Here is a 16,263-nt window from a genome sequence, read left to right on the forward strand (position 1 = left end):
ATTGAATTATGTATCTTTTTATTGTTGAGTTGTAAGTGTTCTTTATATATTCTGTATACAATCACTTATCAGCTATAAGATGTACAAATGTCTTCTCCAATTCTACGGGTTGTCTTTTCACTTTCTTGATGGTACTTTTTGTAGCACAAAAGTTTTAAATTTTCATGAAGTCTATTTTTGTTTTCATTGATACTGCTTTTGTTATCATATCTAAGAAACCATTGCTTAGTCAAAGGTCATGAAGATTTACTGCTATATTTTCTTTGAAGAGTTTTATAGTTTTAGCTCTTACATTTAGGTCTCTCTCTTTTGAGTTAATTTTTACGTATGGCGTAAGATAGGAGTCTAACTTCATTCTTTTGCACGTGGATAGCCAGTTGTCTCAATACCATTTGTTGAAAAAACTATTCTTTTCCCATTGAGTTGTCTGGGCACCCTTGTCAAAATCAATCAATCATAAATGTAAGGGTTCTGGATGCTCCTCTATATCCTTGATCTTTGCTTGTTAAATGTTTACATTAGTATTTTTTGAATTTATTTCCAGAACTCGTGACTTTTTCTTTGTGAAATGTTTTTTCTTTTTAGCTTAAAAAAAAATTAGGTAGTAGTATTCTACCAAATTAGATATAGTTTTTTAAAAACAGACTTGTAATCTATTTTAGGCAGAAAACTGAAGTACATAAAATTTCAGGCATTTTGTGGTAGCTCTTTTTTAAGTAATCATTTTTGTATTGCTTACTTATTTAAAAATGACTAAAATTTGAATAATTACTAGAAGAAAATGCTTACAATTTACATTAGCATTATTAATGCAGAACAGGAAAGTATTGAAAACAACATCCAGTAAGTAGCAGAATTCAAATGAGTATGAAGTTTACTTGTGTAAAAAGAGGCTGTATTCTGTTGTATCATTGCATTCTTAATACCAAACAGCTTGTTAAAAACTACAAGAGTAACATTTCTGAAAACATTGATGATTCTTCACTTTATGACTCTTACAAATATATGTTGTCTGCACACCTTTTCATCTTTCAGAGGCTACATTGCTGCTTGGTTTTGTTCTCTTGGGTAGCAGAGAGCACATAAAGTTCTTATAATGGCATTATTGGCTTATTATTGTCCTCCTGTTTGATGTGCATGTTACTAAACCAGGAGTTAACCTACTGCTTGTATTTTGCAAAAATGCATCTTCATGTGTTTGTGCCTGTGCTGTAGTTTCCTGTTGTATTGCATATAAGCAGTGAACATATTTTAGATGTTAGTCTGATGACTTTGACTTTCATTTAGGAGTCTTTGTCTGAAGTGGAAGAAAAATACAAGAAGGCCATGGTTTCCAATGCACAGTTAGACAATGAGAAGAACAATTTGATCTACCAGGTAGACACCCTCAAGGATGTTATTGAAGAACAGGAGGAACAGATGGCTGAATTTTATAGAGAAAATGAAGAAAAATCAAAGGTAATTGCTCATCTTGTATCACGCCTTTCTCTTAGGTCAGAAAACCTGCCATTTAAAAAGTGCTGAGGTTGATAGAAGAATGCAGCATACCTGAGAGTGATGTTTCAGTCAAAACTGATTGGTCCAGGAAAATTGATAGAACGTAAGATATCAGGTCCTGAAATATTTTCCTTTTTTAATTTTTATAAGATTTGTTTTATGTTCTTAAGAAAAAGCTTGTGACCTTCAGTTTCTGAAAATAGAATATAACTCAAATTTTATCTTTGTCTTCTATCTCTTAATTGGGACAATTATAGTGAATTACTTCTTCCTGTTTTAACTGGCTGGAACTCCACAAAGCTCCAAAGACTTTCAATGAGATAGTTCACTTTTTCTTTCTTTTTTTCATTTTTCGAGAGAACCCATTTTTTAAATAATTGGAGAGAAGTCTTTAACCAGTTGTTAAAAACAGCAGTGTGGAGACATGGGTTAAAAGTCGACAGATGTTTTCTTTAGAAGTTTGTAAGCTATATTGTTAAAATGTGCAGATGGAAGATAAAAGCCACTGCCCAAGGTCCAGATTTGCCCTTTGACAACTGTAGAAAACAAATTGGGTTCTCTTAAAAGCTTTTTGGATTTGGTCTTTTAAAAATGTTGATGTCAGTCCAAGCAGAGAACAAATGGATGTTATTGCCAAAAAATGAATTGCCACTACATTGCAAAAATAAAAAACCCAGAAAATAATTTAGGAAATGTGCATTGGTGAATTGTTAGAAACAACAACTTGAATTTGTACATAGGAGAGGGAGAGAAGGTGTTAATATAACCTTTAAGGGGCCAGCATTATTACTGTAGACTCTATAGAATTTCTTTCCTTGAGGACTGAAAATGCTCATTCCAGTCTATTTTGGTCATGTTTAAAAAGCGTTAGTAAGTGTTTACCAACAGTTTGGGGGAAGGAGGGTTGAATAGGCAGAGCACAGGGTATTTTTAGGGCAGTGATGCTGTTCTGTATGTTACTATAATGGTGGATACATTATACATTTGTTAAAATCCATAGAATGTATAACACTGAGAGTGAACCCTAATGTAAACTATTGACTTTGGGTGATAATGACATGTCAATGTAGGTTCATTGCTTGTTACAAATGAAATGTTGATAATGGAGAAGGCTGTTTGTGTGGGAGCAGGGGTTATAAGGGAACTCTGTACTTTCTGTTCGGTTTTGCTGTGAACCTAAAACTGCTCTAAAAAATAAAGTCTATTAAAAATGAAAAGTAAGAATATGAAGACTTGTGTCTAGAGAGGTGAAAAAGAGGCTTCTGAGTATTTTCATATTGGATAACAGTGGCCCATTAAAGAATATGATTTGGTGGCAATAGGTGGTTTCCTCCTTCATTCTTCCTGTATCTCATTGGCCAATTTTGGAGATTCTGAGCCATCATACTTTACCTACAGTCCTTGGACTCCTTTTTTGCCTTCCCATGCATTTTTCATATCTATTTCTGGCTCTCTGCTTCTGGCACATTAGAAGAAAATCTCATGCTAAGTATTTAATGGCCAGTACTAAAATGAGTTCTTATCTTTCCATCTCCTCAAATGTCTTTGAGTATTTTTAAAATTAAAAAAACACAACATGATTAGCTATTTTAACCAACTCCTTTTTTTCTCTTCTCTCGTTTTCTAAGATACAGAGATATCTTAGTATACATAGAGTTGTGTTTTTTAAATTTGTTTTTAAAAAACAATCTGTGATTTCAAATTTGAAAAATCTTTAAGCTTTTTTAATACCCTAGAAATGGGCTTCATGTACTATGCTGCAGAAGACTTTGTGATAATCTCCCTCTCTAACGTACCTTCACCCTGACCTCTCTTCTTCTAAGCAGATATTGCCTCATACAGTAGAATGTTCATATTTAGAGACATACAAAAAAGTCAGGCACTCTGGTATGTTTCATCATAGCAGCAGATGGTAAGGGTAGAAGAGGGACCATTCGATTACAACAACAACAATATTAATACGATTTTTCAAAATGTCTTTAGTGCTTCCTGCTGGGATTATAATAACTGCATCTTAAACATTGTCTTTATACCTACTTTAGGGACAGAATGCCTGATTAAGAATGTCTCAAGTATACTATTCTTTTCTTAATAGCTATTCATTTTAGTATGGAATTATTTTTTTAGCTTATCTGAGACTTAAAAAAATGTTTTATTACAGATTTTAAACATACAGAAAAATAGAGGAATATAATCAACCCTTCTAAACCATCACTTACCTCCAGCAGCCATCAACCCATGGCCAATGTTGGCCTGTCCATTTCTTCCACTCATATTATTTGAAGCAAGTCCTAAGTCTCCCATATTTTAACATGAATTTTAGTATGGCTCTCTAAATAGTATGGACTCTCTCTCTCTCTGTTTTAAACATAACCACAAGACCATTTCACATCTGAAAAATTAAGAGTAATTCTTTCGTACTACATATCCAATCATTGTTAAAATTTCAGTTGTCTCAAATGTCATATAAACGATTTTTCTTTTTTACACTTAAAAAAAAAAATGAGGCTCCAGATAAGTTCCACACATTGGAATTAGTTGTCATGTCTTTATTTATAGGTTTCCTTTGGTCTCATTTTTTCTCTCTTGCAGTTTATGTGTTGAAGAAACTGGATTGCTTGTCTTAACAGGTTCCAACAGTCTTAGGGGTTTTGCTGGTTCTTCCCCATGGTGTCAACTTTAACATATTCCTTTTTCGCCTGTATTTCCTGTAAATAGGTAGTTAGGTTTACAGGCTTAATCAAATACATTTTAGTATTTTTGGCAAGTCTGCTTCATGGGTTATCTTCCTTCAGGAGGCCCAGATGTATGGCTGTCTCTCTCTTTGTGATGCTATAGCTGGATGTTTACTATGTTAGTTGATTAGGGGTTGCAAAATAGGATATTCTAATTTTATCATTACTGCTGTATTTTGTTGTTTTTAAATAACTTTATTGAGGTGTAATTCATATATCATACAATTCATCTATTTAAAGTGTACAATTCAATGGCTTTTTAATATATTGATAGATATGTGCAACCATTATCACAGTCAGTTTTAGAATACTTTTATCACATCAAAAAGAAACCCTATACCCTTTAGCTATTATCTCCCTACCTCTTGCCCTCCCTTAGCCCTGAGTGACCACTCATCTCCTTTCTGTCACTATAGATTTCCCTATTCTAGACTTTCATATCGATGGAACCATATAATATGTGGTCTTTTGTGATTGGCTTCTTTCACTTAGCTTAATATTTCAAGGTTCGTGTAGAAGCATGCATCAGTACTTTATTCCTTTTTGTGGCCTAATAATATTCCTTTGTATGAGTATGCCACATTTTGTTTGTCCATTTGTGTGTGTGGATGGACATTTGTTTCTTTTCCCACTTTTTGTCTATGGTGAATAATGCTGCTATAAACATTGTGTAGAAATTTTTGTGTGGAAATATGTTTTCCTTTCTCTTAAGTATATATGTAGGAGTGGAATTGCTGGGTTATGTGGCAACTCTAACCATTTAAGGAATGCCAGACTATACCAAAGCAACTGCACCATTTTACATTTCTGCCAGCAGTGTAGGCGAGTTCTGATTTCTCCACATCCTCACCAACACTTGATCTTGACTTTTTTGCCAGCCATCCTTGCAGATATGGTTTTGATTTACATTTCCCTGATGACTAATGATTTCAACTATGTTTTCATGTGCTTATTGACTATTTGTGTATCTTTCTGAAGAAAAGACTTTTCAGATCCTTTGCCCATTTTTAAATTGGATTGTCTTTTTCTTGAGTCATAAGAGTTTATATATTCTAGATACAAGTCCTTTATCAGATACTGATTTGCAAATATTTTCTCCCTTTCAGTAGGTTGTCATTTCACTTTCCTTTGCTTTATTGAATGGCATTAAGTCCATCTTCAAAGAGAAATTTCCCCTTATCTCTTTTTTTTTTTGAGGAAGATTAGCCCTGAGCTAACTGTTACCAATCCTCCTCTTTTTTCTGAGGAGGACTGGCCCTGAGCTCACATCCGTGCCCATCTTCCTCTACTTTATATGTGGGACACCTACCACAGCATGGCGTGCCAAGCGGCGCCATGTCTGCACCCGGATTAGAACCGGTGAACCCTGGGCTGCCGAAGCAGAACGTGCATACTTAACAGCTGCGCCACCGGGACAGCCCCATCCCCTCATCTCTTATTACTCAGATGAGACAGTTTATATGGGAAAGGCAAGATAAAGGCTTGATTTTTTTATTTATGAGTTTTCAAAATAAATAATTGGTTGTTTAACATCCTCTCATAGTGACCAGTTATATGGTTTTTTAAAAAAATATTATGAAGTCAAGAATTAAAGGCTTTGATGATTTCAATCCATATAGCTTTTATTGTTACTGGTTTTCAAATTGTCCCACTTTTAACTAATGCAAACCTCTTCAAGGATGACTCCCAAGTAATTTTGATGTGAGTCTTGCTTTTGATAGCTTCCTTTCTGCCTAGCATAGGGTCTTCCATGCTCATCTGGTGCATTTCCTCCTCCAGACCAGGAGTCAGCTGTTTGTCCAAGGAGCCCTGTTTCTCTTTTAGTGGAGCAGCATACATGTTGGGGTGCTCTTGCTACCAAGTTGGTCACTATTTATAGACCTTTTTAGTGGATGTATCAGGGAAATCATGTATATAAGGTATTTTTTTTGTTTTTAAAGTCAGAATATATTATGAATTTATGCTGATAGTTCTAGTTCATATTCAGTACTCCAGAGTTTTTGCTTAACCTCTTTTGTCTTACACATGTATACCCCTTTTTTCCCACACTACCATTCCCTGTTCTTAAAGTCACTAGGGAGAATATGTAATTATGTTATATTCTTTTCTCATTGCTTTATTCAACATTACCCAGAATAGAATGCCAATCTTACCACCAACAATATAATTACTGAAAATGATTAAAAGTTTTTTGTTCTGTTTGGTTGTGTTTCTGCCGCTAGGCTATGTATAGTTCAACCATTGTTTTTAAAAGTTACTTGAAATAGTTTCTCTCTCTGTGCTTACGCCACTAACTGGATATATAGTTAGGTTCACTGCATTTTATTTTTAGCATTTATGAATTGCTTTTTAAATTTTAATTTTAAAATTATCTTTACTTTTAATTGTGGTAAAAAACATATAATAAAATTTACCATGTTAACCATTTTAAAGTGTACAGTTCAGTAATGTTAGGTATAGTCACACTGTTGTGCAACAGATCCCCAGAACTTTTTCATCTTGCACAACTCAAACTCTGCGCCCATTAAACAACTCCCTATTTCCTCCTCCCTCCAGCTCCTGGCAGTCACCTTTCTGCTTTCTGTCTCTTATAAGTTTGGCTACTCTAGGTGCCTCATATAAGTGGAATCATATAATATTTGTCTTTTTGTGACTGGCTTATTTCACTAAGAATAATGCATTCAAGCTTCATCCATGTTGTAGCATGCGATGGGATTTCCAGTCCTGAATAATATTCCACTGTATGTATATGCCACATTTTGTTTATCCATTTATCTGTTGGCTTGCTTCCACCAGGAATTGCTGTTTAAATTTAATTTTTTCAATTCTGTAAAATATTTCCATAGATCTGAAGTCAAAGCAACAAAGAAAATATATTCAAAGAAGTCAGTCTTCTATGTCTGTCTCTTCATCCCTGTTTCCTCTTTCCTTAAGGGAATTTTAAAATTAAATGGTTTATCCTTCCATTTTTTTAATCTAAGAAGATATATAAATTTTGCCATTCAAAGAAATTTATGTATATATACAAATATGTGTTGTTTGCATCCCTCCTTTCTTAGAAAATGATAGCATACTATACATACTGTTCTGCACCTTGATTTTATCACCTTATGACTAGTATATAGAGATATTCCTTATTCTTTTTTATCACTGTATAGTTATTCCATTGTGTGTATATACTATAGTTTATTCCACCCGTTCCCTGTTAATTAATGGACATTCGAGGTGTTTGCATTCTTTTGCTGTTAAAAATAGTCCTGTAAAAATAATGTACTTCATAGATCTTTTTGTATTTCCGCCAGTCTCATGGGTGTCATAAAGGTGGGTTTGCTGGGTTGAAAGGTGTGGTAATTCTCTAGATACTGCCGAATTCCCCTTTGTAGGGGTTATACCATTTTGCATTCCCACCAGATGTATGAGATGGGCTGTTTCCTTCCCCATAGTACTTTCTCCTGAATATACTATCAAGGTTTTGGACTTTTACTAGTGTTTTGGTGAGAAATACAGTTTTAATTTACATTTCTCTTAGTGTGAGCATGTTTTCATAGTCAGAGTGATTTCTGTTTCCTTTTCTGTGAAGTGTCCATTAATTTAGCCTATTTTTCTATGTAGTAGTGTTTTTTTCCTCTTTCTGATTTTAGAGGCTCTCTATATGGAGAGATGATAATATTTTGTCTCTAAGTTGTAAATTTTTTTTCTGTTTGTCATTTGTGTTTTTACTTTGCTTATAGTGTCTTTTGCCATTCAAAAGTTTTTATTTTTATATAGTCTAATTTATTACCCCTTTCCACTTCTTGCTTGTGGAGTTTTGAGTCATTTTTTAGATGTTTTCCCCACTCTTTGGTTATAGAAATTCACTCATCTTTTCTCTGGTAATTCTTTCCTTTCTTCCTTTCTTCCTCCCTCCCTCCCTCCCTCCCTCTTTTCTTTCTGTATGCTTTTGATCCATTTGGAATTTGTCCTGGTGTTTGGTGTGAGGTATGGTTCCAAGTTTCTTTTTCCTTATGGATTTCCAGATATCCCACCATTACTAATTTAAAAGTCTTATTTTTTCTCATTGATTTGAGATGCTCTTTTTGGTTTTTTGTTGTTTAAAATATTCATATATGTAATTTGGTCTGTTTCTGGATTTTCTTTTCTGCTCCATTGGTCTGTATTCATGTGCCACTACAACACTCTTTTAATTATATAGGCCTTATAATATGTTTTAATATCTAGTAAGGCTAGCTTTCTTCCTTATCAGTACTTTTTTTTCTGCTATTTTTTCTCATGTTTTTCTTCCCAATAAACTTTACAATCAACTTGTCTTGCTCTGATGAGAAAAAAACCTGATTGTATTTTTATTTGGATTGGATTAAATGTACTGATTAGTTTAGGGAAGAACTGATGTTTTTATGATGTTGAGTCTTTTTATCCAAGAAGGTGGTATTTGTTCAGTTCTACTTGTCTGTGTTCCAGGAATATTTTATATAATTTTCCTCATATAGATTTTGGATATCTTATAAGTTTACATGTATATATTTTTTTAATTTTATTTTTTGATACTTAATTATATCTTCTCAGATTTTCTTTGTATCTATGAAGATTATTGAATTTTGTATGTTGTTTTTATAACCTGTTACTTTACTAAGTCATCTCGTTTTTCAGAGTAATTTTGCCATTGATAAATTTGGGTTTTCTAGATATATAATCCTCTGAGATGAAAAATTTAAATTTTCCGAACTTTTCCATAGAATACAGAATTTTTGTTACTATGCTTTGGCAGCCCAGGTGTGTATCTGGAGGTCATACTTAGCTTCTGTATTATTATATTGTAGATGTTCCAGTTTGTCATGTGCCATGGTCTGTGTAAACCATATCATTTGTTTAATAACAGGAGTTAGAAAGGCAGAAACATATGTGTAGTGTGCTGCAACATAAGATGGATGAACTTAAAGAAGGCCTTCGACAAAGAGATGAGCTTATTGAGGTATGTGGCTGAACTGTGGAAATACTTAATTTTGAAAAAATGCATTGAATGGGATGAGGGGGTGTGTGTTAGGAGGAAAGAATTAAAATACCACAAAGAGTTTATTTGTCTCTTCACATTTGGCTGTACCCTAAAATTTTACAGACATGAAACATGAAAGCACGCTTAAAAAATTAGTACTGTGAACCCTATAAATATTCCCCCTTTTAATAGCAGAAGCTTTTGTAATTGTTTTGTTCCTAAGCACATTCTGTCCTAAAGATATCTTAGGAAATGGGCAAAAGGAAAAATTACAGAGTACCGTTATTCTTTGCAATTTGCTGAATGCTATCTTTTGGGGATGTGATTCCTGAGGAGTAAGAAGTTTGATCTTCACTCAGATAGATACATTTCTGAGATGGCTAAATGCAAAGAAGAAATTGTCAAGACACCTTATATACAAAAAGGTGAAAGTTGACCAATGCTGAGGTTCAGGTTTCTGCTGGTGGCAGAAGTCTGAGTGCCACAGTGTGGCAGCATCTTAGGAATGGGAAGCAGTGTGATCTACTGAAGAAATCTTTGAAAGCATTTATTATCCTTTTGTGCCTACAACCCTGCGTGCATCTCTCTTTCTCTTTAAATGTGGTTTTTCCTCTTGAGGTGGTTGTTTTTTTAAAGTATGGAGTTAAATTTGTTGGGAAGGGATCCTTTCCCCTACCTTGGTGTGGTTATCAAGAGCATCTAATGTTAATTTAGTGTTGATGACATGCGAGGAATATCAGGAAGACAGCTCTTAATGATCCCTGGGAGATGCCTCACTTAACCTTGCTCATACTCATCCACATCCATTGGTCAGATCTGCACCCCTCCCCCTTTTTCCTCCCACTCTTTTTCTCTTCCCTCACAGACCAGCCTCAATCTCTGTCCCTGTAAATAACTTTTAAAACCATTTAATAGAAGAAATGACTGTTTTTCTATTTTTGGATTTTTGTTACTTCTCATCATTCTTGAGAATAATAAAATTGAGCGTAGCCTGTGGGAAGCAGGTAGAATTTGTGATTTCTAAATACAGAAGCACATAACCCTTTGAAAATAGCAGATTACGTGTGAAGTTAGTTGCCTTAATTTTTCCATATATAGTGAGAAGCATATTATCCAAATTCTGTATCCTGCTGGTATTTAAAAATAATGTGAGGTCCTCTCCCTTTTTGTCCTTTTTTGTGTTTTTGTGTGTCAATATGCCAGCCAGTTGTCATTTCTTTTCTAATTAAGATATATACTTTTCCCCTTTTATGATTTCCAAAGAATAATAAAACTGCTTTGGGAGCTACTTCTCAGATTCAATAGCTTAAGTTAGAATTGGTTAAGTGTTCTAGTTTTTAATTTGATGTTTGCATTTAAGAGAAATTGTAATGCTTGATTTCTATCATTTGTCACTGTGGTTTTTTAAAAGCCTAGGGTGCTGGGTGTACAAACTTGAAAAATCTTAGTTTTAGGTGTTTTTTATGTTTAGAATTAGCATCTTTTAGATGAAAAACCTTGAATATGACAAAATAATGCTTTTGGTCTAGAATTGAGAATCACATGGTAAAGTAGCTAAAAAATGTGTGAGTAGGAAAAGTAGGAGATGATAATTTACCGATAATGCATGAAGAAAATCTGTTAAATATAAAGGTGTAAATTGAGCATCACTGCCTAATCAGAAGAGTTGTTTGAGAATTGGTAAATGTTAAATTCTGGTTTTTCAAAAACTGATGTGACTGTTCATTCATAATTTATGATCATCTTGCTATCATAGATTCTGCTGACAGAAATTAAAAAGGATTAAGCCAAGATACGTCCCTCTTGTATTTTTTTAGTTCTGTTTAAAAAAATTAAGTTCAAAACTACTACTTCTTCTCTATAAGAATCATTTGTTTATAAGCAAATCTGAATTTCCCTCTTAGACATGTAAGTTGTTCCATGTTTGGAAAAAAGCACTTATCAAAGGAAGAGTACACATATGGAGCCCTGTGTACACGGAAACGCTAACTGGCTTGCTGCCACATAGCTGCGGTTAGAACAGTTATTCCTAGTCCCTTCTTACTTTTATAGTGGCAAGCCAATGAGAGGCATGTCTCCAAGACACTGGATATCATCTTTCCATTTAGCAAGCAACTCTTGCTTTTCCTGTTCATCACAGACTTTCCTCCCTTTTGTTAAGTTTATTAGCTTTATTTTTGCTGTTTTCCTCCCTCCAACCCCTTCCTTTTTTTTCCTTTCTGCTCTTTTATTACTTCTCTTCCCCTCTTCCTCTGCAGGAGAATCAACGTATGCAGGAGAAAATAGACACCATGACAAAAGAGGTGTTTGACCTCCAGGAGACACTTCTTTGGAAAGATAAAAACATTAGGGTATGAGATGAAATTGGGCTTTAGTCCGAAGCTCATTGTTAAGGAATAGACCAATATAATTTAACTTAGAGATTCCTAAAAGTCTGTCCTTTTAATTATTTTTGAGCATTTATACAGAGTGAAATATGAATAAACAGAAGACAAAGAAACTTCCATGGGAAAACTTGATACGATGCCTGGAAAGAATTCTCCTTCCTAGCTGTCTCTGGTCTTGTGAAACCTACAAGGAGGAACTTTCTAAGGAAGTTTTCTTTATTCCCCTAGGATTCTTATTGAGAAGCAGCCACAGGCATTTAATTCAAATGCTGTGGGTAACTTGATATCCTTATATTGCAAGAATTTGGATAAGAAACAAGAGGATAAGGAGGGGGAGTGGGGAAAAGTTATTAGCATCCCATAAATCCTTGGTGAATAAAATAGGAAGAGATTAAAATCAGTTTAATTACGGAAGTGGATAGGAATGTAAGATTTGCTAGAGCTGCCAAACTGTGATGTCTTCTCTAATTATAACCCCATAACTCCCCAAAGCAAGGGCCCAGATAAGGAAAGAGTTCAGTGCTTTTTTGCTAAGCCCTTTAGGTAGATTCCAGGTACATAGGAGGCTGAAAAAATTCCCATCAGTTTGTCCCGTGTGGCCTTTGACTGGCAGCCACATAACATCTCATGGCATGAGCTCTCTGTTCTGCAGTATGGGAACCACACAGCCATAGCTGCCAGAAGCTTACTTTGTCAAGGAAGGGCTATGTTGGAGGAAACAGAGAGAAGGAAACCCTTGGCCTAACGACATAGCGAGAAAGTCTTGTTCTGCTTGAGATTAGAGAGGGTACGGGAAAGTTGGCAGACACCTCAAAGCACCTGTGATAGACATGCCTGGATGTGAGACCCTCTGGATCATACCACCATTGTTAGAGGTGTTCTGATATCCAGTTCTTTTCATGGCTCCAAGGACCCTATTCTCTTATTAATAAATACATGGGGAACAAAATTATTTCTTAAGAGTTTGGTAAACCAAAAGTGTTAAAGAAATAAAACTACCTTTTGGAGTTTCTGATACTTAAATACCAAGTTTCTAAAATTCTGCCCAAAGCTAGAAGAGCCTTCTAGGGTATAAATGAACGACTCTGTTAAGAGTTTTGAAATTGATTGTGAACTACTGATTTTATTTAAATTTTTCCTCGGGGAATTTAAAATGAGACATGAAAAAATTTATGGCACAAAGTAGGGTATGAAACGAAATTTGTAATTTTAGTTAAAATCTGGTCACTATCTAGAATGGGCTTCTTATAGGACCTTACATAATTTTCTTTAGCACAGATCTGCAGGTCTACGATTTTTATTTTGTATAATTATCTTAGTATTTAAAACTGATTATTTTGGACCAGTTATAGAAAAACCCCAAATCTCTCAGTCCAATAAAATAGCTATTCAAAACAAAACAAAACTTTTTTTCTTCCAAAAAGAAGTACTGATAGTTAAGATATAAATTATTTGAATTTTTAACTTTCTTGGCATTATTGAATGAATAAGAGGGTATCTTCTTTCTATGTGATATATAATAATGTGTTCCTTTGGCTTTTTAAACAGTTAAACATGAAAAAAATTTTTTGAGGTAATTGTAGATCCACATGCAAATGTAAGAAATAATACAGAGATTCTGTATGCCCTTTATCCAGTTTTCCCCAAATGTAACATCTTGCAAAACTGTAGTGCAGTATCAGGATATTGACCTTGATATAGTCAAGATATAGAACATTTTCACCACCATGAGGGATCTTTCCTGTGGCCCTTTTATAGCCATGTCTGCTACCTCCCTTAGCCCGTCCCAAGCCCTGGTAACCAGTAATCTGTTGTCCATTTCTATAGTTTTGCCATTATAAGAATGTTATATAAACAGAATCATACAATATATAACCTTTTGGAATTATGTTTTTTTCACTCAGCATTGTTCTCTTGAGATTCACCCAAGTTGTTGCATGTGTCAGTAGTTCATCCCTCCTCTGACTTTCAAAAATATTTTTTAAGGGGCTGGCCCCGTGGCCGAGTAGTTAAGTTCGTGTGCTCCGCTGCAGGCGGCCCAGTGTTTCGTTGGTTCGAATCCTGGGTGCGGACATGGCACTGCTCATTAAACCACGCTGAGGCAGAGTCCCACATGCCACAACTAGAAGGACCCACAACAAAGAATATACAACTATGTACTGGGGGGCTTTGGGGAGAAAAAAGTAAAAAATAAAATCTTTAAAAAAATATATATTTTTTAAATTGTGGTAAAATACAGAAACATAAAATTTACCATTTTAAGCATTTTTAAGTGTAGAGTTTAGTGGTACTAAGTACATTCGCATTATCGTGCTACCGTCACCACCATCTATCCACAGAACTCTTCCATCTTGCAGAACTGACTGAAACTCTGTACCCGTCAAACAACTACCCAGTTCCTCCTCCCCCCAGCCCTTGGCAACCACCATTCTACTTTCGGTCTCTATGAATTTGGCTATTCTAGGGACCTCATATAAGTGGTAGCATGTAGTATTTGTCCTTTTGTGACTGGCTTATTTCACTTAACATATATCCTCAAGGTTCATCCACGTTGTAGCATGTGTCAGAATGTCCTTCCTTTTTTAGAGTGAATAATATTCATCATATGTATGTACCACATTTTATTTATCCATTCATCTGTTGATGGACACTTAGTTTGCTTCCACCTTTTGGCTCTTGTGAATAATGATGCTGTGAACATGAGTTTGCAAATATCTCTGTGACTCTGCTTTCATTTCCTTTGGGTATATACCCAGGAGTGGAATTGCTGCTCAATACGGCAATTCTATTTTTAATTTTTTGAGGAACAGCCATACTGTGTTCCATAGCAGCTGTACCATTTTACATTCCCACCACTACTGCATAAGGGTTCCAACTTCTCCACCAGAGGTTTCTCTACCAGGGTTTCCAGTCCTTACCAGAACTTGTTTTCTGGTGTTTTGATAGTAGCCATCCGGATGCATGTGAGCTAGTCTTCCCATAACATTTAAAAGACACGTTTTCAGTATTGTCACTGACTACCTATGCGTCACTTGTCTCTAGCTTCATTTTTAAGATTTAACTTTAGTACCTTGATAACGGAACACGACCATTATTCTCATGTTAAAGTTGTTTTCTTTAGTTCTTTCTTCATCGATCCTAGTGGTTGTGCCCCTAGCTGCAAGACACTTCCAAGTGCCAGGTGCCATGTGTGGAATCAGTGTAAACAAAAGACTTGTATATATCTCTGTGGCCCAGCATAAGACTCACTCCCATTCTGACTAAAGATATTTGTACTCCTGTGCAATTATACAGAGAATTAACCTGTTGCCCGAAAGTTCAGCCTGTTATACATCATCTTTCAGGCTTCTTAACACTAGAATTTGAGGTTAGGTCAGGGGTAAAGAATGATTTAGATCTCCACAAGCATGTATTTTTTACCCTAAAAAAAAAATCTGTTCGAGCTATTATTGAATGTAAACACAAGGGTAGTGGTTATATGGTTAGGTAATACAAAGGATTTCAGATCCAGCGTGAATGCATTTGGTCCAATTATAAGGTATTTCAGTAGTCTGCAAATTTTGTGGTGAAATGGAAGAACTTACAGGATGTATTTTATTTTCCCACCCATAATTATGGGAAGATGAAGTTAAAAAGTCCAAAAGTAAAGATAAAATCCACACTATAAAATGTGGAAGAGAAGCAGATGGCACGTGCTAGCATTTGCTAGGTTCCTAGTTTCAAGTTGGTCTGTTCCTAAGAGATCTTTTATATTCAGTGGTGGTGTTTATCTAGAGCATGTTGTGACAGTGATCACTAACCCAGTTATATGTGGTGATGCATGGCATAACTATGCACGCAGATACCAATAACCAAAAATATCTAACCCAACAGAGATTAAAGTGACTGTCAACAGATGGGAAAGTAATGCTTGTGCTTTGTTGTCCTAATGTTACATTTTTTATTAATGTAAGGGAGTGTTAATATTAGCTTGAAGTGTTAGAGTAGATGCCTTATGATGCTAGAAACTCAAATTATTAATTTACAGGCAGACTCAAGACACATCACATAGTGTGAATGTAAATTGTTGAAAGGAAGTTAGATATTGATGTTGCAGTTTAAGTAAGTAAGGAGTAGAACTTGCCTAATGGACTACTTTTCTAGCAGCATTTGAGATGACAATCAGGGAACGTAGCTGTGCCCTTCATGGGACTGTGATAGAGAAGAAGTATGCAAGGGCTTTGGAACCAAAAGTTACTGAATTCATTTTCTGGCTTTGCCACTTACTGTGACTTTGGGGAAAACAATATAAACTCTCTGAGCCTCAATTTTCTCATCTGTGAAATGGGGATAAGACAAATACAGGGTAGATGAGGGAGAAATTATATATATAAATATAATATATAAGAGTGAAATTATATACGTACAACAGTGCGTGCCACATAGTTGGAGCTACACAATGGTAGTTGCTGTCTTCCCTTATTTACTTATTTCCCAGTTTGGTTGCAGAATGGGATTATAATGATAGAAAAAATTGTCCAACTACTCAGCCATCAGTTAGTCCACTTGTAAACCCAATAAACCAAGAGGAAAGTTACCTGATGTAGTTTAACTTTTTGGATTAATGGGAATGCTGGCAGGAAACATTAAATATATGAACAAATGTGTAGAGAAA

The 16,263-nt window shown here is 35.0% G+C and overlaps 1 protein-coding gene across 33 annotated transcripts in view; it reads left to right on the top strand.

Annotated features, from left to right (window-relative positions):
• The window catches only part of LRRFIP2 (LRR binding FLII interacting protein 2), a 109,370-nt gene that overhangs the window by 78,995 nt on the left and 14,112 nt on the right, over nucleotides 1–16,263 (top strand). For 17 of the 33 annotated variants that reach the window (XM_044754225.2, XM_014845796.3, XM_070493869.1 and 14 more), the window contains 2 exons: nucleotides 1,288–1,458; nucleotides 9,109–9,201. In XM_044754225.2, coding sequence (XP_044610160.1) covers nucleotides 1,288–1,458; nucleotides 9,109–9,201 — 264 coding nt within the window. Of the gene's footprint in view, nucleotides 1–1,287; nucleotides 1,459–9,108; nucleotides 9,202–11,480; nucleotides 11,574–16,263 lie in introns of all 33 variants that reach the window. The other 16 variants (XM_044754222.2, XM_014845786.3, XM_070493870.1 and 13 more) reach the window with 1 other exon arrangement.

The sequence above is a fragment of the Equus asinus genome, chromosome 21 (assembly GCF_041296235.1).
Source record: "Equus asinus isolate D_3611 breed Donkey chromosome 21, EquAss-T2T_v2, whole genome shotgun sequence".
Classification (NCBI taxonomy): domain Eukaryota; kingdom Metazoa; phylum Chordata; class Mammalia; order Perissodactyla; family Equidae; genus Equus; species Equus asinus.